The following is a 21,487-nucleotide window of genomic DNA, read 5'->3' on the forward strand; positions in this document are numbered from 1 at the left end:
CGTGTTTGGTGGCCACGGTTAGTTTGCGTGGATCCGCTCCGCGGCCTCTGTCGGTGGCTGACAAGGTCACAGCAGGACCGCTCTGCCGTAGGCACCTCCCCTGTCTGGTTGCTAGAGGTTTGGGACGTTTGCGCTCTGCACGGCGGCGTCTCCAGAGGCTTTGCTGTGTCCTGCCGTCGGGCTCGGGGTGCCGGCGGGGGCAGCTGGAGCTTCCTCTTTGCGACCGGAGACTGAACAGTCTCCAGAGGGAGCAGAGGCCCCCCTGCGGGCTCCATGCGCCCTTCTTGCCCAGGGCACCTGCGTCTGCCCTCTCGGTCAGGCCTCCGCTGGCTCGCCCACAGCCCCGCGCCGATGGACGGAGGGTTCGTAAGCGGCGCTCGTGTGGTTGGCACAGAAGTTCTCAAATGTTTTGGTTTGGACCTTTATGTTCTTAACGCTTTACTGAATTCTGGGCGCCCGGGTGGTTCAGTCAGTGAGGTGTCTGACTCACGGTTCATGAGTTTGAGCCCCGCATCGGTCTCTGTGCTGACAGTGCACAGTCTGCTTGGGATTCTCTCTCTCCCTCTCTCTCTGCCCCTCTCTGACTCACGCGCGCACTCCCTCCCAAAATAAGTAAATGAAAACTTAACCCTAAAAAAGTTAAAGTGAAGAAGAAACCTTACTGGTTCGTCTTCCTGCGAGTTATGTTTATTGATGGTTACTATATTGGAAATGGAAACTAAGCAAACGGAGACTAAACAGGTCACAACGATGTATTTGTTCTTGTGAGCAACGAGCCATTACGCGTTACGTGAGGCTCCAGGGCTCCCGTAACAACATGCCATAAGCCGGCGACCTGGGACAACAGGAACCCCCTCTCCCCGCCCCCGCCCTGGGGCGCGAGTCTGAGGCCCACACGTCGGCTCCACGCTAAGGCTCCTGAGGCGTCTGGGGCATCTGTCCAGCCTCCAGCCTCCGTTGCGTCTTCACGCGGGTTTCGCTCCCCTGTGTCTGTGTCCAAATGTCCCCCTTCTTGTAAGGACACCGTTCACGGAAGTAGGACCCACTGTCGTGCACAGTGACCTCATCTTAACTTGATCATATCTGCAAACACCCTGTTTCCAGGTACGGTCACCCTCACAGAGACCAAGGGTTAGGAATTGAACAGATCTTTTTATAGAACGTGGTTCAGTCCGTGGCACGTTAACACAAATAATGTTTTGTTTCCCTTCCTTCCTTTCTTTTCTTTCTTTATCTCTCTCCGCTCCCCTCCCTCTTCCTCCCTTCCTTCCTTCCTTTCTTTTGAGAGAGAGACAGAGACAGAGACAGAGAGCACGAGCAGGGGAGGGGCAGAGAGAGAGGGAGACACAGAATCCGAAGCAGGCTCCGAGCTGTCAGCACAGAGCCCAAGGCGGGGCTCGAACCCAGGAACTGTGCGTGAGATCATGACCTGAGCCAAAATTGGACGCTTAACCGACTGAGCCACCCAGGTGCCCCAAGAACGTTTTTCTTAAAAAACGACTGTATTTTAAAAATCGAAAGAGTGGCATTGTGTTATGGTTAAAAAGATCTGTTTAATAATCTGGCTTTGTCAAAGGTAGCTGGCCCGTAACTTTCTGCTTTTGCTCTGATGCGGTGCCACCCATCACGTGCTGCGTTCATTTCCCGCTGCTGCTGTAGGTAGTGCCGGCGACGCCGGGCGACACAGATGTATCGTCTTCTAGGTCTCCCAAGTCCGTCCAGGCCGGTCCGTCCGAGGGGAAAGGCAAACTGTGTGTCATGCTGAGGGGTGGCGTTGTCGTGACGACAGGTGCGGCCCTGCAGGCCCCCTGAGCTGGTCTCGGGCTCCAGGTCCCTGAGCCTCACAGGAGCTTGTCTGCCCCCATGGAGCCCTGCCCGTTTGTACCCGTTTCACATTTTCCCTTCATCAGAACTGCTGAATCAGAGCTGTGTTCAACGCCCGAATGCACGTGTGTTGGAGTGAACAGCTACGTGTTTCTCTGCAAGGACACCTAGAAGTGGATTATCTGGATGGATGGTCTTATGTTTTTCTTAAACCTTGTTATCTTGAGATTTTTATCTTCAAGTCCTGTGTCCTCTCAGAACTCTCTAAAGCGCAGTGACTTTGTCATAGTGTCTCAGTGTCCGCCATGCGATGTGCCCCCTCAACATGTGGTTTCAGACTTCTCTGCGTCCGCGGAAGTGTCCTGGCCTGCCGTACTCAGCTCTTGTCGTGGGCTCCGGTTTTCTTCTTCGGGGACGCGTTCAGAGCCTCCTCTGCCTCAAGGTCTTTCCTGTGTCTTTCCTGACTTGTAAAAAATTGCCCCCTTTCTCCTTCTGTTTCTCTGAAGTCGCCGTGGCAGGCGTCCACTTTGGTTTTCCTTCCGATTTAGTCTTCGTTTTTAAAATCATCTTTTGTTTTTCTCCTGTTTCTATTTGAGTTCTTTGGACGGATGATCTCTTTTTGTGCGTCCTTCCCGATACTCTGGATCTCAGCGTTTGTTTCCCAAGAACAAGGACACTCTCGTGTGGCCTTGCTCTGATCGGGAGACCAACATCGATAGTGCACTCTTGCCAAGAATTTGTCCAGCCGTCCTCACTGTAGCCTGAGACACAACCAGAGGAAATGTCGTGGTCTGGGAGCCACGCCGTGGCCGTGTCTCTGTGGCCTGAGAGCTGTGGTCTGGACAGATGTCCTCTTCTGTGGCCTAGATACCTGTGAAGAGAAAGGTTAGTTACGCTGGACGCCCTGCACTTGGGACGTGTGAGATGTGCCCTCGTGAGTCCGTTCAGGACCGCCCACAAGTGCCGTGCCCTCGGGCTTGTATCACAGACGAGGCTCGGCACGTCTGTGTGTGCATTGTTGGTGACGCCAACTTTGATCACTCGGTAAGTGACGACTGCCGGATTTTCCTGCTATGAAGTTTCTGCTCTTCCATTTGTAATTTCTAAGTAATCTGTGCCGTCCGTTCGCGATTCGTCTCTGAAGTAACGATTACCGTAATGTTTGGAAAATGACGTGTCTTCTTACCCCTGGATGCCGCTCATTTCTGAATTGGAATTTCCCCGCATGGAAGACTTTGCTCCTCTGCACGGCGGGGCAGCGTCCTTCCCATGCGTGCGGGGTCGCGGGCTCACGCACACGCTCCAGTCTGTCTGACACCGCGCGTCTCATCCTCGCTTTCTCCCGTCTTCCCATCCATTTTGTCTTGTTTTTATTTATTTGTTTAAGTAATTTCGACACCCAGTGTGGGTCTCAAACTCAGGACCCTGAGGTCAAGAGTCGCCAGCCGGGAGCCCCGATCCATCCTTTTTATGTATTTATTTATTTTTAATCATATTTTTTATTTTTTAAAATTTACATCCAAGTTAGTTAGCATCTAGTGCAACAGTGATTTCAGGAGTAGATTCCTTAGTGCCCTGACCCATTTAGCCCATCCCCCCTCCCACCCCACCCCCCCAGTAACCCTCAGTTTGGTCTCCATATTTGTGAGTCTCTTCTGTTTTGTCCCCCTCCCTGTTTCTATATTATTTTTGTTTCCCTCCCTTATGTTCATCTGTTTTTTTTGTCTTAAAGTCCTCATGTGAGTGAAGTCATATATTTTTATCTTTCTCTGACTGACTGATTTCGCTTAGCATAATACCCTCCAGTTCCATCCATGTAGTTGCAAATGGCAAGATTTCATTCTTTTTGATCGCTGACTAATACTCCATTGTATATATACATCACGTCTTCTTTATCCATTCATCCATCGATGGACATTCGGGCTCTTTCCGTACTTTGGCTATTGTTGATAGTGCTGCTATAAACATGGGGGCTTTTTTTTTTTTTAGAATTTTTTTTTTAATGTTCGTTTATTTTTGAGAGCAAGCGAGTTGGGGAGGGGCTGAGAAAGAGCGGGGACAGAGGAGCCGCTGCAGGCTCCAAACTGTCAGCACAGAGCCCAATGCGGGGCCCTAATTCACAAACTGTGAGATCATGACCTGAGCTGAAGGCAGACGCTTAACCGACGGAGCCACCCAGGTGCCCCCCCCCCCCCATCCTTTCTTTGATAGTGGAAAAAGCTGGCTTCTGTTTTTCCCAATAGTCCACTTACTTGTTTTATCCTGGAATACCCAGACGGTTGTTTCTAAACAGCTCACGCATCCGTGATAACGGCAGGCTTCCTCGCCAGAGCCGAACACTCGCTCGTACCCGTTCTGTCGTCGGCCCAGGTGTGCAGCCCACGTGCTGTGCCCTGGTGCTCGGCTGTGCCTGCAGCTCCACTGTCTTTTCGTCGTCATCTCCGCTTCCTTTGCTCTCCTTTAGATTTCACTTCTTACGCGTTTTTCTCCCTCTGTTGATTTTATCGCTCCTTTGCTATTTCTTGAGCATTTGAAATGTTAACGTGGGTCCAGAAGTCATCGTCTGCTCGAGAAGTGTCTTGTCAGTCTCTGGTTTATTCTGTTTTGGGCTTTATTTCCCCCACGAAAACAGCAGATACAAGCGTGTGTTGCTGCCTCCCTCTTCTCCCCTGCACGCAGGGCCGTGTGCTCCTTGGAGACGCGTGTTTGCACCTTACTGCTTTCGTTCCTAGCATGCCCTGCCAAGGCCTCCCCTTGCAGAGGCTCCCTCCTCCTCGGCTGCCTGAGTCCCCTGTGGATGTCCCATGTCCGTCTGTGTGGCATCTAGGCTGTTCCCAACACCCCCGATCACAAACGGCGCCGTGAGGGCAACATGGCACACGCACTTCAGGGTCAGCTCCAGGATCCGGGCTGCTATCGACAGGGAAGCATGCTGTTGGGCTGTTGAACCCTGGGCCCCTCATCACTGGTGGCAGGGGACCGTTTGCACTCCCACCGGCAGTGGGCAGAGGTCTGCGTCCCCACAGCCTTGCCCACAGAATGCGACGTTGGGCCTTTTCATCCTGCCGGTCTAATAGACCGGGCCGCGGTGTGCTGTTCGTTTGCTTTCCTTCCGGGAGTGAAATTGAAGGCTTTTTCAGTTGTTTCAGGAATGTGGATTTTGTTCTGGGAAGGGCTGTGCTGTGGGTGTGGAGTGGCTGATATCTTTAGTCTTCATGTGATGTCCTTGTTCTGTCCCGGAAAACCACGTGACACCAGCCCCCCCCGCCCCGCCCCCCGCCCCTCAGCCAGCTCTCGTCTGTGAGTTTCTCAGACTTTCCTTGAGTTTGAAAAACCTTGACAGTCGGGAGGAAGGTTGATAAGGCCTTTTGCAGCGTGTGCCCTAATCAGATGCGTCTGATGTTTCTCTCAGGGCTGTGCTGGGGCTCCCGGGCTTGGGAGAGTGCCCTTCTTGTCCCGTCCCGCCAGCTGTGTGTGACTTAGGACCCTCGGCCGGGACCGCCAGGCGAGCCCCTTTGTGTGCGGGGCCTCTTTGCAGCCCCTGGTTTCTTCTCCTTTCCACCCCGTCCTCCCTGGAAGGAGGCCGCTCAGCACAGCCCACACCTGGGGCCCGTTCCCCTCGGTGTCCCTCTCTGGGACTGCACACAGGCCCGTGGTCTCAAGTGATGCCAGCTGGGGTGCCCGGTGGGCTTAGTCAGAAGAGCGTGTGACGCTTCATCTCGGGGTTGTGAGTTTGAGCCCCACATGGGGTATAGAGATTTTTGTGAATAAATAAAACCTTAGGAAAAAAGACGCCAACTAACAAGCACAAAAAAAGATAAGTTGGACATCATTGAAATTAAAAACTTAAAAAAGAATTTTTTTAAGTTTATTTTGAGAGAGAGAGATGGGGAGGCGCAGGGAGAGGGGGAGAGAGAGAATCCCAAGCAGGCCCCACACTGTCAGCGCAGAGCCCGATGTGGGGCTCGAACTCATGAAGCCATGAGGTCACGACCTGAGCCGAAATCGAGAGTCAGGTGCTTAACCAACTGAGCCCCCCCAGATGCCCCTGGTGATAATTGTTTTTATAGGAAAAGCAGAATAGATGCTTGTTTTTTTGTTTTCCTTTATTTTGCCAATTTTCATATTTGGGAGTTTATTCTCGACTGCTTATTGGTCCCTTGTCCCCCTCAGGAGAGTGGGGATTTTTTGTTTGTTGAAAAAAAATTTTTTTAATGTTTATTTATTCTTAGAGAGAGAGAATGAGCAGGGGAGGGGCAGAGAGAGGGAGACACAGAATCCAGAGCAGGATTCAGGCTCCGAGCTGTCAGAGCAGAGCCGGACGCGGGGCCCAAACTCCTGAACTGCAAGATCGTGACCTGAGCCGAAGTTGGACACTCAACCAGCTGAGCCCCCCAGGCGCCCCTCAGGACAGCAGTTTTAATGTCATCAGTGGGTACTTGTGTTTCAACACGGTCTGCTCTAAGCCTCATCCTCCCTGAACTCAGGGTCTCATCTTTGGCCGTTAGCGTGGCCCCGCCAGGCCTTGAGGGAGACTGGGATATTCCTCACCTGTCCACGCTTTTCCCGTCCCTCATCTGGCTCCAGCCAAGTCTCCAAGCAGCCCTGGTTTCCTCTCGCGGGAGATCTGATCTCGCAAGAGCCACGATGCGGGCGCTGGGACACTTTGTAGCTGGGTCGTTGTCCTGGGCCTCCAGCGAGCATCCGAGTGTGTGTGTGCTCCCGTGTCCCTAGAGGTGAGACACCGCCAGCTCACACCGCTGCTTCTGGCCCACGTTCGGGCTGCAAGGGTTCAGAGCCTGTTGGACTGGTCTGTGCGAACCTCCAGACCGCCACGACTTGGGGAAACTGGCAGGAATCCAGCCCGAATCCTGTCTCCAGGATGTGGTGCGTGGCGGTAGAAAGTGACTGTGCGTTTGCCGCTCTCCCAGGGCTGCGCATGGAGTTGGAAGACCTCGCCAAGCTCAAGGGTGAGTGCTGCCCTCCCCCGCTGCAGCGTGGCCGGGCGGGCTGCACCTGATGACCCCTTGCCCACAGTGATCCTGCTTCGCCTGGAGGGGGCCATCGATGCCATTGAGCTGCCGGGGGACCAGAGTGGTGTCACCAAGCCAGGGAGGTAAAGGACAGTGGGTGTGCCCGGTTCTCCTTACAGTGCCCAGCTGCCCTGGCCCCGGCCTCTCCCGCTCTGGCCCAGCCCTTGGGCGACAGCGCAGCCACCCTTCAGAGTGAGGAGCTTCTGTGCGCATCTTCCCACCAGCCTCCTCTTCCGGCCGCCCGTAGGCCCGGATGGCTGGCCGGGGTGCGCAGGACTGTGGTCTTAGCAGCCCAGGGCACCTGGCTTTATTTCCTAAAGGCAGGTGAGGGATCGTGGCCTGGGGCCGGTTGTAGCTTTCCTCAGGGCACAATTGACAGCTGTGCTGGGATCCAGCCTCAGGTTCTCGAGGTGTGGAATGTTCTAGAATGTGCTGGAGCACTGCTGCCTGCCTTCTTCCTGAGCCCATCTGTCACACTGTGCTCAGAGCCTTGTGGGACTCCCACTTGCTTCCCAGCTGCTCCAGGCCCTTCGGCCTTCACGGCCCAGACGGCAGGGCTTACCTGCCTCCCAGAGCTGCCCTGTGGGGCCTTGCCTTTTCCTTCACACTCAGGGCTCTGAAGTTTGGCCTCCTCCCAGGAGGCGGCCCGGGCCCTGCCTGAGCCTCTGTCCTCTGCAGCTACATCTTTGAGCTGTTTGCCGAAGCCCAGATAACCTTTCAGACCAAAGGCTGCATCCTCGACTCCCTGGACCAGATCATCCAGCACCTGGCAGGACGTGAGTCCCCATTGGGCCCCGCGGCCACCTTGGCCCCTACACTGGCCTTGACTCAGGACTGTAGCCTGCTGCACCCCCAGGCGGGAACGTTGCCCCCAGATCCCCCTTTCTGCCTGGGGTGTTGAAGCCTCACTGCCGTTCAACGGGCATGTGTTTTGTAAAGCACGTTCCCTGGTCAGCCCCGGAGGGGAAGAGTGGTGAGGCACCTGCTAGGCGACTGAGCCACGGGTCCTGCCAGCCTCTCCCCTGAGCCCCCCGCATCCTGTGTCCACCCAGAGGCTGCACCGTGGGCCCACTTCTGCTGGGTGGGGCCTTGTTCTCATCTCAGACGGTCACTTTGCTGTGCTCCTGGGCCCTGGGGTGGCCCAGCAGCCTCAGCCTTACTTGAGCACAGAGCCTGTTCTCATCCCACCGACCCCCCGGAGACATTCTGGCAGCAGTGTGGGAACTGCCCCCCCCCGCAAGGGCGTACCCCACACCAACACTGGGTTGAGGCCAAGCTTGCCTGTGGCTCCTGAGGGTGGAGGGTCCAGGGCCTCCCCTGGCAGAGGTGCGGGATGGCCAGCGTCTGCTGCTCCCACAGGTATGGGGCCGTTCACCAACACAGCGGGGCTGCAGAAGCTCTCAGACATCATCCAGGTAGGGTGGGCTTATGGCGAAGGTACGGCGTCTCCTTTCCTGATGGGGATCGAGGGGTGCCTCCTTCTCCCAGGTTTGGGGCAAGGCCAAGGCGCCCACGCCACATGCTTCGAATCAACACCTGAAGCGTGTCTCCTCTTACCTGGAGGTGCGCTGCGAGGCCTTAGGGGAGCGGGCCGTGCTTGGCTGCTCTGGGCAGTCAGGTCCAGGGTGGGTTCCCCGGGTGCCAGGGGGCGTGGGGGCCTGGCGGGGTCCCCTGGGTTTCGGGCAGGCTTAGTGGCCACACCGTCCGCTCTCACCTTTCTCAAGTAATTTCTTGAAGCAGCTTTTCAGAGGTAAGTCAAAGCATGAGTCCATCACAGAGTGAGAGGCCATCGACTCTGTCTACTCAGCCCCGTTGTCCGGCCACTGGGCCAGCCCACCCAGAGAGGCATTCAGACACTAGGGGTGAGTGCGTTTGGGCAATGCCTGTGAGCCCAGGTGGGGCCCGTGGGGCTGGCGTTCAGAGTCGGCAGGCGCGGCCAGCATGTTCTCTGGGCCAGACTGGCCTCTGGCCTCTGGGATCCACTTTGGGGTGAGGGCAGCCCCTCCTGGCGCATGCAAACCCCACCTTTCCCTAGCCAGGCCACCAGTGGGGACATCACACACCTCAGGGCCTGTGGACACGGCCGCCTCCTGCCCCCCAGGGTGCTGTCCTGTGTCCAGCTAGCTGTCTTTGGGTCTGGCTGAGCCACTTCTCAGCTCAAGTGGACGAGCCAGGGTCTGTTTCCCTCAGTCGAGTGGCTGCCGGGCCAGCTGTCGAGGACCATCCCTTTCTGAGGAAAAGGACCCTATGACGAGGGCCTCGCTAGCCCTTTCTTAAGAGGACTCTTGGTGCTAGTGGTCCTTGCCGAAACAAGACACAGGAGGCTCTGTGCTCTGTGGTGCTTCTTCACACCTGCGTGGCCAGGCGGGGGAGGTCCGACTGGGGTTGGGGGAGGCCAGGTGGGGGAGGTCCGACTGGGGTGGGGGGAGGCCAGGCTGGGAGGTCTGCCTGGGGTTGGGGGAGGCCAGGAGGGGGAGGTCCGACTGGGATGGGGGGGGAGGGAGGAGGAGCTAGGAGTGGGTGATCCTGCAGCCCAGGGAAAGGCAGGTATACCTCCCCCAGAGCCACTGTGATCTGGTACCTGGGGCTCCGTCTCCTTGAGTGTGAAGTGTGGGTAGGTGTTGTCCTGGGGTACCAGGCCCTGCCTTGCTGTCCTCCCAGCACTTCTCTGAGGCGCTCCAGACCACTGCTGCCTGGGGCCATGGCCTCTTGTGACTGTCGGGTCTCCGGGTACCCTGGCCCCTGTCTGAGACTCCTGCCAGGCGGGCCCTCTCCTCTGAGCTGCTCCCTGCGTGTACTCCCCACTGATCTCAGGGTCCCTGCAGATGAGTGGGCGCTGGGCTAGGGCTGCTGTCCCCTCTACAGGTGCCCTGAGCTCAAACCCGCTCCCACGCAGCCCCCTCCCCTCCCCAGATTCTCCCCCGCAGACTCACTGGAACCCAAGCACCTCTACCCCATTGGTTTGGAATTTCTTTTGGCAGCCGCTCTCAGTGGTCCTGGCAGATGGCTCCATGTCCCTGCCTGCCCGGTGCTGCCTGTAGGCCAGCTTCTCTCTCTGGTGTGTCCCTTCCAGCTGGAGGAAGTGTGACCGGGCTCTTGCTCCTCCCAGACCTGACTCCTGTGGGAAGGGGGTGTGCTGGGCTGGCCCCGGGGCTGCAGGGGGTCAGTGGGCTGGCCAGACAGGTAGCCCATGTCACAGGCCGCACCGAGAGCACCCCCAGGCGGGCTGTAGAGCCTCGTACCTCCCGAAACTCAGATCCCCTCAGGCAGTGTGAGAAAGGGGGTCTGCAGCCCACCCAGACAGAGGCAGCCTCAGGAGGGATGGGCAGGTGCAGCCTGCCCTGGGGCGGCGTGAGACCTGCTCACCTGCAAAGCCGTGGACAGGAAGCCGCTGGGCCCCAGGGCATCCTGGGGCACTCTTGGTGTTTCTGTCAGCCTCCTGGTACTGTCTTACTAAGTTTTCCCTCTAATTGTAAAAGTCGTTTGGTTTTCTGAGCAGTCCCGCCACGTGGTTTGTTAACTTCCAGCATCGTGCGCCTTCTTCCCCAAAGTTACCTCTCGACTCTTTTTCTCCATTTGTTGCCTTGGCCAAGAGTATGGTTCTCTTTATTTTAGTTAGGGGTCGCTTTTGTCTTTTTACTTCTGGGGGTGAACTGAGTCCCTTCCTCTGGCTCCCTGACCACCCCAGGCCTGCTCCCTGTGAGAGCACATGGATTAGCTACCACAGAGGGGGCCCTGCGGGATGGCTGTGTCTCCGGTGCTGTGGGGTCCTTCAGGAGAGGGGACAGGCAAGTGTGACTCCTGCCCCTCGGCCTGGAGTCCCACAGCAGGGATGCCATGAGCTCAAAGGCAGGGTAGGGGATGACAATGCCCTGAGCATCCGTCCCGTGTGTGGGGGCGACTCAGGAGTGGTGGTCCCTGCTGTACGCTGTGTGACCAGCGTGTCTCTGCTGACTTTGTCCCCCACGTCTGCTTTTCAGATTGTGTTCAGTGCAGACCCTGCGGAGGGCGTGTCTAGTTCTGTGATGGGGCCTGGGGTCTCTCAATCCTACAAGGTAGGGGCTGCCTCGGGGACGGGGGGACCCTGGGGCTGGGTCTCGGGATGCTGTCCCCTCTGTCCCTCCAGGTGCACATCCACCCTGATGCCAGTCACCAGAGGACAGCTCGGCGATCAGACGCCTGGAACGCCACGGCGGCCAGAAAGCAAGGTATGGTGCCTGGGGGGGCGGGGCCGCGCTCCCCTGTTCCAGCTCCGCACAGCGCCCGCGCCCCCCCTCCCCCCCCCCCCCCCCCCCCCCCCGCCCCGGGCGCAGCCTGCCCCATGTGACCCCACAGCTCACCCAGACAGAGCCGGTGGAGACAGAAGGGCCTCAGAGCTGGCCGACGGCACAGGGCCTACCCAGAGTCACCTTAAGGGCTTCCGTGGAGCGAAGGCACAGCCAGGTGCCCCACCCCACAGGGAGGGGAGACCTGGGCACATTCACGTCGGCACAGGTGTGCTGCTTTAATGCCGTCCCACCGAGCGGACACGTGCGGGGCCAGCTCAGGCCGAGGCCACTCTCCAGACCCCAGGGTCGTGTGTGATGGCCACTCCGGTCCCTCCGGTGCTGCCTCTGTTACCCTGATCCCACGTCCCACTCTCCAGGTTTGTTACTGGTCTTACCTGCTTCCACGTGTCCTGGAGACGGGGCCACTTGTGACTCTTGAGGATGGGGTCTGTGTCAGGCATCCCGTGGCTCTTGGTGTGAGGCTAGGCTGGCCTGTCCTGGCCAAGGTGTGTGTCCCTGTGGTGTGGTGTGGTCCACACTGGTGGTGGCCAGTGTCCCGGCAATCCCAGGCAGAGTTCAGCACCCCAGGCGGCCTGGCCTTTGGAGTGGGCTTTGCCAGACACGTCTGGGGCAGTGGGTCCCAAGGTCAGGTCACTGTCCTGTCCCGGTCACCCCTCAGCATGGCCGGTGGCCTGTGTTCCGGGCCCAGCCCCCAGCCCTGCCGGCACACCCCCTTCCATGCCGCTGTCAGCCGTCCCACGGAGCCGAGCAGGAAGAGCGGGGCTGGGCCCGTGGGCAAGGCTGGCGCCAAGCAGGAGGGTCACAGGGTGCCCTCGGTGGGTCACCTGGCCTCTCAGAGCAGGAAGTAGCTTCCATGAAAGGCAGGGAGACCAGCGCAACCCTCGCGTGTTGTGAGGTCACAGGAAGCAGTTTGCGCCAGCACTGGGGCCTGCCCCCCCTCCCCGCCCTGGGGGAGCACTCACACACGGGCAGGGTATGCAGGTATCCACGGCCAGCGGGGCGGGGCGTCGCGTCCCCTGTGTCCTGTGTACTTCGGAGCTCATGTGAATTCTCAGAAAGAGCCGCCCCGAGTTGGGCGTTTGTGGGAAGCTGGTTCATTGCTGACCTTCCCGAGAAGCTAGGATGTGCGTGAGCAAGGGGAGGGCCGGCCCTGCCGGGAGAGGCCAGAGCACCCAGCCCCCGCTCTCCTCCCCCCCATCTCGGGCCAGATTCCCACCTGAAGGTGGAAAAACCTTCTCTGGCCCCAGGAGGGGACTGGTTCTTTTCTGGAAACAGTCCTGCTGACCCATGACCTAGTGTGGACTTTGGAGTGCTATTTAAAGTCATTCTGCTGGTGCTGGTTTAATTTCCTAAGCTTCCAGACCCAGCTGGGGGCCAGTAGGAGGCAGGCACTTTTAGGAACGGCTGCTTCCGGACACCACTGTCTCGTCGCCGGTGACTTCAGCGCTGGCGCTGCCTGCGGGGGACGGTCCCCTCCGGGAAAGCGCTGGCCCCGCCCTCCAGGGAAGCGCCGACCCCGCCCCTCCAGGGAAGCACTGACCCCGCCTCTGGGAAGCACGGCCCCTCCCTCCTCTTCCTGGAGCAGAGCTTGGGTTCTGCTTCCTTTTCCAGGTGTGCCCTTCAGCCAGGGGCACGTGATGGCAGCCTGCCTGCCTGCTCTCGGTGCCCTGAGCCACACGTCCGTGTCTGCAAGTCTAGGTTGGGTTGGCTGGCCTTTCTGGAGGGGACCCCCAGTATGTTCCCCTTGCGGGCCTGCTCCGGGTCCGCCCGTGCTCCCAGGACGCCTGAAGGAGGAAAGAGGGGCCCTGGCCCAGACCCTCGGCTCAGGGCTCAGGCAGGTCCGCGTTTTCAGACGTGTGCGTGTGGGCTGCGGGGCCCAGCGGCCGCCTGTGGCAGGCCTCCTGTGTCCCGCCCAGCCTCACACTCCCCCTCGCAGGGAAGGTGCTGAGCTACTGGTGCTTCAGCCCCGGCCACAGCATGCGCGAGCTGGTCCGCCAGGGCGTCCGCACGCTCATCCTCACCAGCGGCACACTGGCCCCCGTGTCCTCCTTCGCCCTGGAGCTGCAGATGTAAGGCTGCCCTGTGCCCTGTGGGGGCGGGGGTCCCAGGGCCAGCCGTGGGCCGCCAGGTGCTGGGGTTCAGGACCTCACGGGGGCCACCCTGCTGCCCCAGCCCTTTCCCAGTCTGCCTGGAGAACCCACACGTCATCGACAAGCACCAGATCTGGGTGGGGATCGTCCCCAAAGGCCCCGATGGAGCCCAGCTGAGCTCTGCCTTTGACAAACGGTAGGGGGCCTGGTGGATAAGGAGGTGGGCAGGCAGTGTGCCACCTGCTGGAACCCTCGCGATGGTGGGCCTTTGGCTTTGTGCAGGTTTTCTGATGCATGCCTGTCCTCCCTCGGCAAGGCGCTAGGTGAGTGCCCGTGGGAAGCTTTGGCCTCCATCCTGAGGTCCCACCCCACTCCCTGGTGTCTGGGGTCCCTGCCCTGCCTGCTGTCCCCAGGGGGTATCGTTGGCAGCCTCTCTGAGCACCTACTCCCGCTGACGTAGCCACGGTGGCACTTGTAGGCAACATCGCCCGCGTGGTCCCGCACGGGCTCCTGGTCTTTTTCCCTTCCTACCCCGTCATGGAGAAAAGCCTGGAGTTCTGGCGGGTACGTCCCTCCTCTGTGTGTCCTGGGGGTGGGAGGGGAGCCCCAGACAGCCAAGGCTCTGGCAGGGCCGGAGCAAGAACATTTGTGTGAGAAGGCAGAGGTGACTGCAATGTGGCCCTCCGCCTGCCAGATGTGACGGGTGTGATGGGCACCCCCTTTCCCTGTCTCTCCTCACAGGCCCGTGACTTTGCCAGGAAGCTGGAGGCCCTGAAGCCTCTATTTGTGGAGCCGAGGAGCAAAGGTGGCTTCTCAGAGGTCTGAGCTCTCGGGCTCCACTGCCCATCATGGCTGCCCCAGGCTGGCCACTGGCCCTGACGGGTCACCTCTTAAGAAGTTTGGGCATGGGGATGATGGCCCCAGACCCTCGAGTCTGAGGGGCTGTCATCGAAGCAAGCCTCCCCTGCCCCCTTACCCCCAGCCCTGGGGTCCCCATGCTTTCTGGGAAACATTGAACAGGTTCTGGGTCAGCCTGGGAACCTGTGCCATGAGGAAGCTTCTAGAACTCTGCTCGCCCACCTCCCAGCTGGGACAGCCCTTCATCTCAGAGGATGAGACCTGGGGTCTCGCTTCCGTGGATGGAAGGAGCTGACCGGTGTCTCCTCCCAGGTGGTGGATGCTTATTACACTCGAGTCGCCTCCCCCGGGTCCAACGGGGCTACTTTCCTGGCTGTGTGCCGGGGGAAGGTGAGGCTGTTGAGGGTCTGTGCCCCACACCTGCCGGCCTGTCTTCCCCCAGCTGGTGCTTGTGTCGGAGGCGGCTCACGGCTCATGACCTGGGGGGCTGTGACACGGTGGGATGGGCCGGTCCGACCGCCTCCCTGGTGCCCCGTGTCCAGCAAGCAGGAGTGAGGAGGGTGCAGCCCTGGCATCCCAGGCTGGACAGCCCTTCAGTGGGCATCGGGTCTAGGCACTGAGAGTGAGCGCCCCTCACTGGCTGCGGGTGGGGAGGGTGGAGGAGCTTCCGGGAGTGTGAGGCCCCGGGAGCCGTGAACCCCAGGTAGGGCCTGGCTCAGGGTGGGAGGCTTCTCCCCCCCACCCGTACGTGCGTGGCTGTGAGGACCTGGGCGTGGGCAGACCCTTGGGGAAGGCAGACCGGGGAAAAGAGTACTCACGCCCCCAGGCCAGCGAGGGGCTAGACTTTGCGGACACGAACGGCCGCGGTGTGATCGTCACGGGCCTGCCGTACCCCCCACGCATGGACCCCCGGGTGGTCCTCAAGATGCAGTTCCTGGACGAGTTGAAGGGCCGCAGCGGGCCTGGAGGTCAGGTGAGAGGCCACAGGCCTGGGTGGGAGTGGGGAGGAGGGTCTAGAGCGCCCATGACTGAGCCCCCCCCCCCCCCCAACAGCTCCTCTCCGGGCACGAGTGGTACCGGCAGCAGGCGTCCAGGGCTGTGAACCAGGCCATCGGGCGGGTGATCCGGCATCGCCACGACTACGGGGCCATCTTCCTCTGTGACCACAGGTGCGGCTCTTCTCCACGCAGCCTCGAGGGTGGCCAGCTAGGCTCTGGTCCTTCCCTCAGCGAGCGTGAGCCTGGGCTGTGGGCCGTGGGCCGTGGGCCATGGGGTGGGCGGGGCTCCCCGTCTGACAACCGACGCCCTGCCAGGTTCACTCACGCGGATGCCAGAGCCCAGCTGCCCTCCTGGGTGCGCCCCCACGTCAAGGTGTATGACAGCTTCGGCCACGTCATCCGGGACGTGGCCCAGTTCTTCCGTGTTGCCCAGAAAACTGTGAGTTCCTAATGCCCAGCTGGCTGCGTCCTCACGCCCTACCCAGGGGAAGCGTCTGTGCGCGACCCCAACCTCTCTGTGACTGTCCAGATGCCGGTGCCGGCCCCGCTACTCGCTGCCCCAAGTCTGGGTGAGGGAGAAGGTGCTGTCATGGTGGCCGTGTCGCCCGGCCCCCTCTCCACCAGGAAAGCCAAGAGTCTGGACGTGCACGTCCCCAGCCTGAGGCGGAGACCCGTGGGTGCGTTTGCCTGAGGGACACGGCTGGGCAGGGGCCCTGCGGGCCGGGGGCCTGGGGTGCTTCCCGCTGGCTACCGGTGTGCTTGGTCCAGTGACCAGAGTGCCTGTCTGAGCCTGAGTGTTGCTGGGACAGACCTGACTTGTCCCCACCCCCACCCCCCCTGGTCACCCCCTTCCTCCCACGGGCTTTGCTGCTGATATCTGTGCTCCCACAGGGTCGCCGACCAGGGACGCCGAGAGCAGCCTGTGTGTAGAGTACGGGCGGGAGCTGGCCCTCGCTCGGCAGAGGCCTGTGGGGCTGCTGGCAGCCCTGGAACACAGCGAGCATCTGGCTGGGGGGCCTGGAGACAAGGCCTCCCCTGGGGAGGAGGAGGTGCGGGAGGCCCCAGAGACAGACCCGTGCCCCCCACCCCCCACTCCCAAGCCTGGGGCACATCTACTCTCCCTCCTGTAAACCCCCTGGTCAGGCGGGTGGTTGAGTTTCGGCACATCCCTGGCACGCCCCCCTGCCCCCGCCCCCAGTCCTCAGCTGGTGCTGCCCTACACGCCCCTGCTGGTTCTCTGGGGGTTGGCACGAGCAGTCAGAGTCCAGCTCCTGCTGCCCCAGAGGTCAGCCCTTTCTGGGAGCCTGAGCTGGGGGTGGGGATGGGCAGGGGGGACACAGCTCCTCACCTGGAGCCTTTGCGCTGGAGCCCTTAGCTCTGGCCGGACCTGGAGCCCCCGTGCCCTGCTTGCCGCAGAGTCCCTTCCCCTCCCAGTCCTGCTCCCTGGGGCCTGGGGTGAGCCCGGCTGCGACAGCAGGCGGCCCCTCCCCCCATCCCTTCCGTACCCTTCCCATCCGGGCCACGGGGGAGGCTGGTGGGGCGGACCGAGGAGAGGCCTCTTCTCTCCCACTGTGGGCCCTTGCAGTGTCACAAGGGGCCTGGGGGCTCTGAGGGCGTGGCCAGGACCACAATGTGTCCCCCCCAGGCAGCGCATGTCTCCACCCTGTCCCTCCCACGTGAGAAGAGGCCTGCACAGCAGCAGAAAGGAGGCAGAAGGAAGATCAGGCTGGTGGGCAGCCGGGTACGTGAAGCGTCCCACGTACGGGGTCGGGTGGGAGCCCCAGGCTGCACGGTGCCGACCAGGGAGTGTGAGGTGTGGCTGGGCCTGGCCTCCCTGCTGCTTTCCCAGGGGTACAGCCTGACCGCATGCCCTTGGCTCTCCAAGGCCTGCCCCCCACCCCCAACCTTTGTTCAGCTGGAATGTTTAAAGGAGGGTCTTTTAAGCCTCCTCACCTTCACTGGGTGAGCCTATTCTGACAGCTCCGAGGGCCTCCTCCCGCCCTCCTCTTGGGCTTGGGCCCCCTCCCGCCTCCCGCCTCCCTCCTGCCTCCCAGCATCTTTGCAGGGCCTGGCCTGAATGGGCTCCAGGTCTCTTTTGCATTTTAACTTCTTACCTTGACACCCTTTCAGACCCCGCAGAGCTCCCAGCAACGGCATGGGGTCCTGTGGCCCTGCCAGTGCGGCCCTGCCCGGGGCCCACGGGGTCCCTCCCACCAGGGGTGGCTCCTCCACACTTGGGAGTCCTGCAAACTTGTGGTCAGCTTTGGGCCTTTCGTTTCCTTTTGTCTTTCCTGGAGACCACTTTGTGGGTGGTATGACAGGTCCAGCTGGACAGACGTCGGGCCCTCGCCCTTTGGGCGGGTTTGGTGTGGGGCTGGCAGCCAGGTCAGCTCCCCCTTAGCTGAGCCCTTGGCTCAAGTGTGGGTGCTGACGTGCCCGAGTGTGGGGAGGGTCTGCCTTCCCAGCCTCAGATGAAGGATTTAAGGGCAGTTGAGTCCCTCTGAACCAGGAAAGCTCTGGAAAGCCCCCTGCACCACCTGCCTTTGTCCATCTCCCTGGGCGTCTGGGAACTAATGCTGTCAGGAAGTGGGTGGAGTGGGCGGAGACTGGGGAGCCTGGACCCCTCCTGTCTGGTTTCCGTGTTCTCTTGCTGAGAGCCCCGGCAGCGTCCGGGCCTGAGCTGTGCAGCACGAGTGAGGCACAGTGATGTCTTAGGTCCCCCATCTGGTCAGAAGTGCCTTCTGCTGTGGGCTGACCGTCCTTCGGGCTGGGGCTGTCCGCTGCTGCGTGGGCGCAGGGAACTTGGCTGAGGAGTAGGAGCCCCCAACCCAGGGGAAGCAAAACTACACTTGGCCTCTGCTGCTCTCCAAGGGGCATGGCTGTCTTTGTGGATTCCCTCCTGGGGTCAGGCCAGCCGTGCCCTGGAGCTGGGGTGTCCCTCCCAGTTCCTGTGCTCCACAGCAGCAGCCCAGCGTCCCTGGAACGGGGGAGGGTGGGTCCTGACTGATGGGGCCCCTGGCCCTGTGTCCAGCAGGAGGGGCCGGTGGCCAGTACACAGGCGGGCAGAGCCAAGCTGTTCATGGTGGCCGTGAAGCAGGCGCTGAGCCAGGCCAGCTTCGACATGTTCACCAGGGCCCTGCAGGACTACAAGGGCTCTGACGACTTTGAGGCTCTGGTGGCCTGCCTCGGCCCACTCTTTGCTGAGGATCCCAAGAAGCACGGCCTGCTCCAAGGTGCCCTGGCCCGCGGTGGTCCCCCGACCCGGGGGCAGTGCGGCAGCCGTGGCGGGGAGGGGGGCTTGTGGGCGGGCGCCAGGGTCCGTGGTTGTCCCTGCTCCCTAGAAAAGGTTCCGGTGCACGGCCCCTGACCCCAGAGCCCTCCACCCAGCTCAGCACGCGGGGGCCGCATGGTGGGACCATTCCAACAGGCTTCTACCAGTTCGTGCGGCCACACCACAAGCAGCAGTTTGAGGAGGTCTGCCTGCAGTGGACAGGCCATGGCTGCGGCCACCGGCCTGAGCACAGCCTTCCTCAGAGGCGGGGCGCTCCGTCAGCCCAGGCCCCCAGGGGTGAGCGGGCGGCACCCCGGGTCCGGGGGGGCGGGGTGGTGGGCAATGCTAGCTTGGCCCAGCCTCCCTGCTCGTGGGTGGGACTGTTCACCCATGGAGGCCTGCTGAGGGTGAGGTGTGTGTCCCCCAGAGCATGCATGGCCCAGGCTGGGACCCTGTCCCCACCTGTGTCTGCCAGGAGTGGGCCCTGCACCTCAGAGCCTGGGAGCCTGTGTCCCCAGTTGCAAACAGTTCACCCCCGAGCAGGGACTTCCCCAAGGATAGGCATCAGGGAGGGGGGTGGGGAGCTGGCTTAGGAAGACCCCTCGGCCCCAAGGAGGGGACTTTCCGGCAAAAGAGTCACCCCTCTCCTTTCTGGGCTTGGTGCCCACTGGGGTGTCTCTGCTGGTCCCCTGGCAGCAGTTGGCTGTGGTGGGGGCTCAAGCCTGGGTCGTGCTGTGGTCAGAGGAGGGTGGCAGGTGTCAGTCTCCCCTTGGACAGACCTGCCTCCTCCCCAGGGAGCACTCCAGACCCTTGGGAACCAGCTGGGTGGTTCGTTGTGTGTCCCTGTTTCTTCAGGAAGGAGGGAGTGTGACCCAAAGCTGACCCTGTCCCAGGGTGCAGCCGGGCAGCTGGACCCTGGACAGCACCTGAATCAAGGCAGGCCTCACCTGGTCTCCGGACCGGCCCCGGCAGGTACCAGTCCCCAGAGAGGCTTCGAAGCAGAGCACAAGAGCCCTGGTGTCCTCCCTGGGGGGGCGTGGGTGCCGTTCTGGCTCTGCAACCCCAGAGCGAGGGAGCAGGCTGGTGTGAAGGGTGCCAGGGGAGCTCCCTCGGGCCCCAGATCCCCGCCATGATCCAATCCACCTCCCCACCAGGAGACCCCAGCAGCTGTCCAAAAGAGGGGGGATCTGGAGCCCCCAGGGCAGAGAAGCAAGGCCCGCCTGTGGGGAGCGCCTACTTGGCCGATGTCCGCAAGGCCCTTGGGTCCGTAGGCTGCAGCCAGCTCCTCGCAGCGCTCACCGCCTACAGACGGGACGGTGACTTCGAGAAGGTGGTGGCCGTGGCGGCCGCACTCACTACCTCAAGGCCCGAGGACTTGCGCCTGCTGGAGAGCAAGTGGCCGCGGAAGGGGCGGGGCTGGGGGTGTGCCGGGCCGGGCCGGGGGCCGCTGCGGGCGGGGCCTGACCGCTCTCCCCACAGGGTTTGGCGCGTTCCTGAGACCTCGCCACCAGCAGCGCTTCCGGCAGGTGTGCGCCGACCTGATGGGCCCAGCCGCCCCGAGCGCGGGCCCTGAGCTGCCGGGTCCCCAGGACGGGACTCCCACTGTGCCTCCCGACCTCGCCCACGGTGATTCCAGGCCAGGTAGCGGCGGCGGGGGGCGGGGGGCGGGGGGGGGCGGAGCAGGGGGGAGACCACCTGGTGCCCCCGGAGCCCCACGCAGCCCAGCAAGGTGGGCCGCAGATCAGCCCGAACCACCCTTTCAGACTCGCGCCTGTGTCTCCAGGCCCCCCAGGACAGGACAAACCCGGGAGGACCCAGAGCAAGATCTTGGCCTTCCTTAGACCGAGGCAGGCCGGGGATGCGGGGGCTCCCAGCCAGCCCCCCAGCGCCCCCCACAGGCACGCGCCGTCCGAGTCCGGTAGGTCTCCTGGGAGGGGCCGCAGGGAGTGCGGGCAGTGGGGGCGGCGCAGCTGCCAGCGGCGCTCACAGCGGCCCCCTTGGAGCAGGCTCGGCGTGCCCCGGCTGCGGGGCGGAGGACACGGTCCCTTTCCAGTGCCCTTCCTGCAACTTCCACCGCTGCCGGGCCTGCTGGCGACGGCTCCTCCAGGTTGGCGGCAGGACCCTGCGGACCCGCCCGCTGCGCGTCCGCCACCTGGGGGGCCGGGAGCTGGGGGGTGCGGGGGGCGGCGCCTGTGCAGCACTGCCCTATCTCCGCAGGCCTCTAGGACTTGCCCGGCCTGCCACGCCCCTGCCAGGAAGCAGAGCATCACGCAGGTCTTCTGGCCAGAGCCCCAGTGAGGCTGGAGACCCTCGGGCAGGCGGACGCCGCCTCTGTCCCAGACGCAGCTGGGACACTTGTCCCTTCACGGGGTGCGGGTCACGGGCCAGGCCAGTGCCCGTGGGGATGCCCCTGAAATGGCAGCAGGATCGACGCCTGCCTATGAGAAGCCCCGAAGTACCCTTAGGGTCTGGGGAGGGTCTGCTAAAAGGTACCTCTTCAGAACTTTCCTTGGCTGCTTGTTTGTGGGTGGAGCTTCAGGCGCTTGGCTGCTGCGGCCTGAGCCCAGGACTGGAAGGTGGGGGAAACGCTCTGCCCCCTCCTCTCCGGGACCTGTGTGTGCCGCGCGCGCGCAGTGGATCTGCTTTTAATCAGGTGACAGGTTCTCTAATAAAGTTGCGGATACCGTATCCAGACGCTGTTTGTAGGGTCTGGACTTGGCAGTGGGGTTTGAGGGTGCTGGGAAGGAAGACGTGGGCATCTGAGTAGGGTCGTCCCACCCTGTCCGGGAAAGGGCACGCTGAGCGCTTTGTCCCAACTGGGCTCAGCCTCCGTCCTCACAGGTGGACCGGCAGATGGCTGGGGCCAGAGAAGAGAGGAGCCAGGCATCCCCAGCCTGCACCCCGGCTGCCAGCCCTGCTCCCGGGTAGAGAGCTGCCCCTGGTGCTGGGGAGGCCCTCGCAGGACCGCCCCCTGGACTAAGGCCCGGAGGAGGCTGGCGCCAGGCGGGGGGCGGGGTGAGGGGGCTCCCTGGGGAGGGAGGGGCCTTGGGGCGGTGACGTCGCCGAAAGTCGGGTCGCAGCGCGGCCCCGTGGAGGTCGTGAGCCCTCCCCCCGGGGGCGTGGC

The 21,487-nt window shown here is 61.8% G+C and overlaps 1 protein-coding gene and 1 long non-coding RNA gene across 13 annotated transcripts in view; one reads left to right on the forward strand and one right to left on the reverse strand.

Moving 5' to 3' along the window:
* RTEL1 (regulator of telomere elongation helicase 1) overlaps positions 1–21,305 on the forward strand; it is a 32,553-nt gene extending 11,248 nt beyond the window's left edge. For 3 of the 12 annotated variants that reach the window (XM_058686242.1, XM_058686241.1, XM_058686240.1), the window contains exons 11-36: positions 6,756–6,794; positions 6,862–6,940; positions 7,536–7,633; positions 8,217–8,272; positions 10,838–10,912; positions 10,984–11,065; positions 13,083–13,215; positions 13,319–13,432; positions 13,519–13,559; positions 13,715–13,800; positions 13,978–14,055; positions 14,407–14,484; positions 14,921–15,067; positions 15,148–15,263; positions 15,408–15,531; positions 15,622–15,769; positions 15,984–16,141; positions 16,678–16,833; positions 18,124–18,325; positions 18,520–18,660; positions 19,219–19,335; positions 19,518–19,754; positions 19,843–20,004; positions 20,127–20,281; positions 20,370–20,470; positions 20,581–21,305. In XM_058686242.1, coding sequence (XP_058542225.1) covers positions 6,756–6,794; positions 6,862–6,940; positions 7,536–7,633; positions 8,217–8,272; positions 10,838–10,912; positions 10,984–11,065; positions 13,083–13,215; positions 13,319–13,432; positions 13,519–13,559; positions 13,715–13,800; positions 13,978–14,055; positions 14,407–14,484; positions 14,921–15,067; positions 15,148–15,263; positions 15,408–15,531; positions 15,622–15,769; positions 15,984–16,141; positions 16,678–16,833; positions 18,124–18,325; positions 18,520–18,660; positions 19,219–19,335; positions 19,518–19,754; positions 19,843–20,004; positions 20,127–20,281; positions 20,370–20,470; positions 20,581–21,130 — 3,473 coding nt within the window. In that variant the 3' untranslated portion in view covers positions 21,131–21,305. Of the gene's footprint in view, positions 1–2,691; positions 2,869–6,755; positions 6,795–6,861; positions 6,941–7,535; positions 7,634–8,216; positions 8,273–10,837; positions 10,913–10,983; positions 11,066–13,082; positions 13,216–13,318; positions 13,433–13,518; positions 13,560–13,714; positions 13,801–13,977; positions 14,056–14,406; positions 14,485–14,920; positions 15,068–15,147; positions 15,264–15,407; positions 15,532–15,621; positions 15,770–15,983; positions 16,142–16,677; positions 16,834–18,123; positions 18,326–18,519; positions 18,661–19,218; positions 19,336–19,517; positions 19,755–19,842; positions 20,005–20,126; positions 20,282–20,369; positions 20,471–20,580 lie in introns of those variants that run through there. The other 9 variants (XM_058686250.1, XM_058686243.1, XM_058686244.1 and 6 more) reach the window with 9 other exon arrangements.
* Positions 1,288–7,538, reverse strand: LOC131486101 (uncharacterized). Its single transcript, XR_009249185.1, has 2 exons — positions 6,376–7,538; positions 1,288–2,695 (listed from the first exon to the last, which is right to left on the reverse strand). It is a non-coding gene; the product is annotated as an uncharacterized LOC131486101 (long non-coding RNA).
* Positions 21,306–21,487: the final 182 nt, after the last annotated feature.

The sequence above is a fragment of the Neofelis nebulosa genome, chromosome 9 (assembly GCF_028018385.1).
Source record: "Neofelis nebulosa isolate mNeoNeb1 chromosome 9, mNeoNeb1.pri, whole genome shotgun sequence".
Classification (NCBI taxonomy): domain Eukaryota; kingdom Metazoa; phylum Chordata; class Mammalia; order Carnivora; family Felidae; genus Neofelis; species Neofelis nebulosa.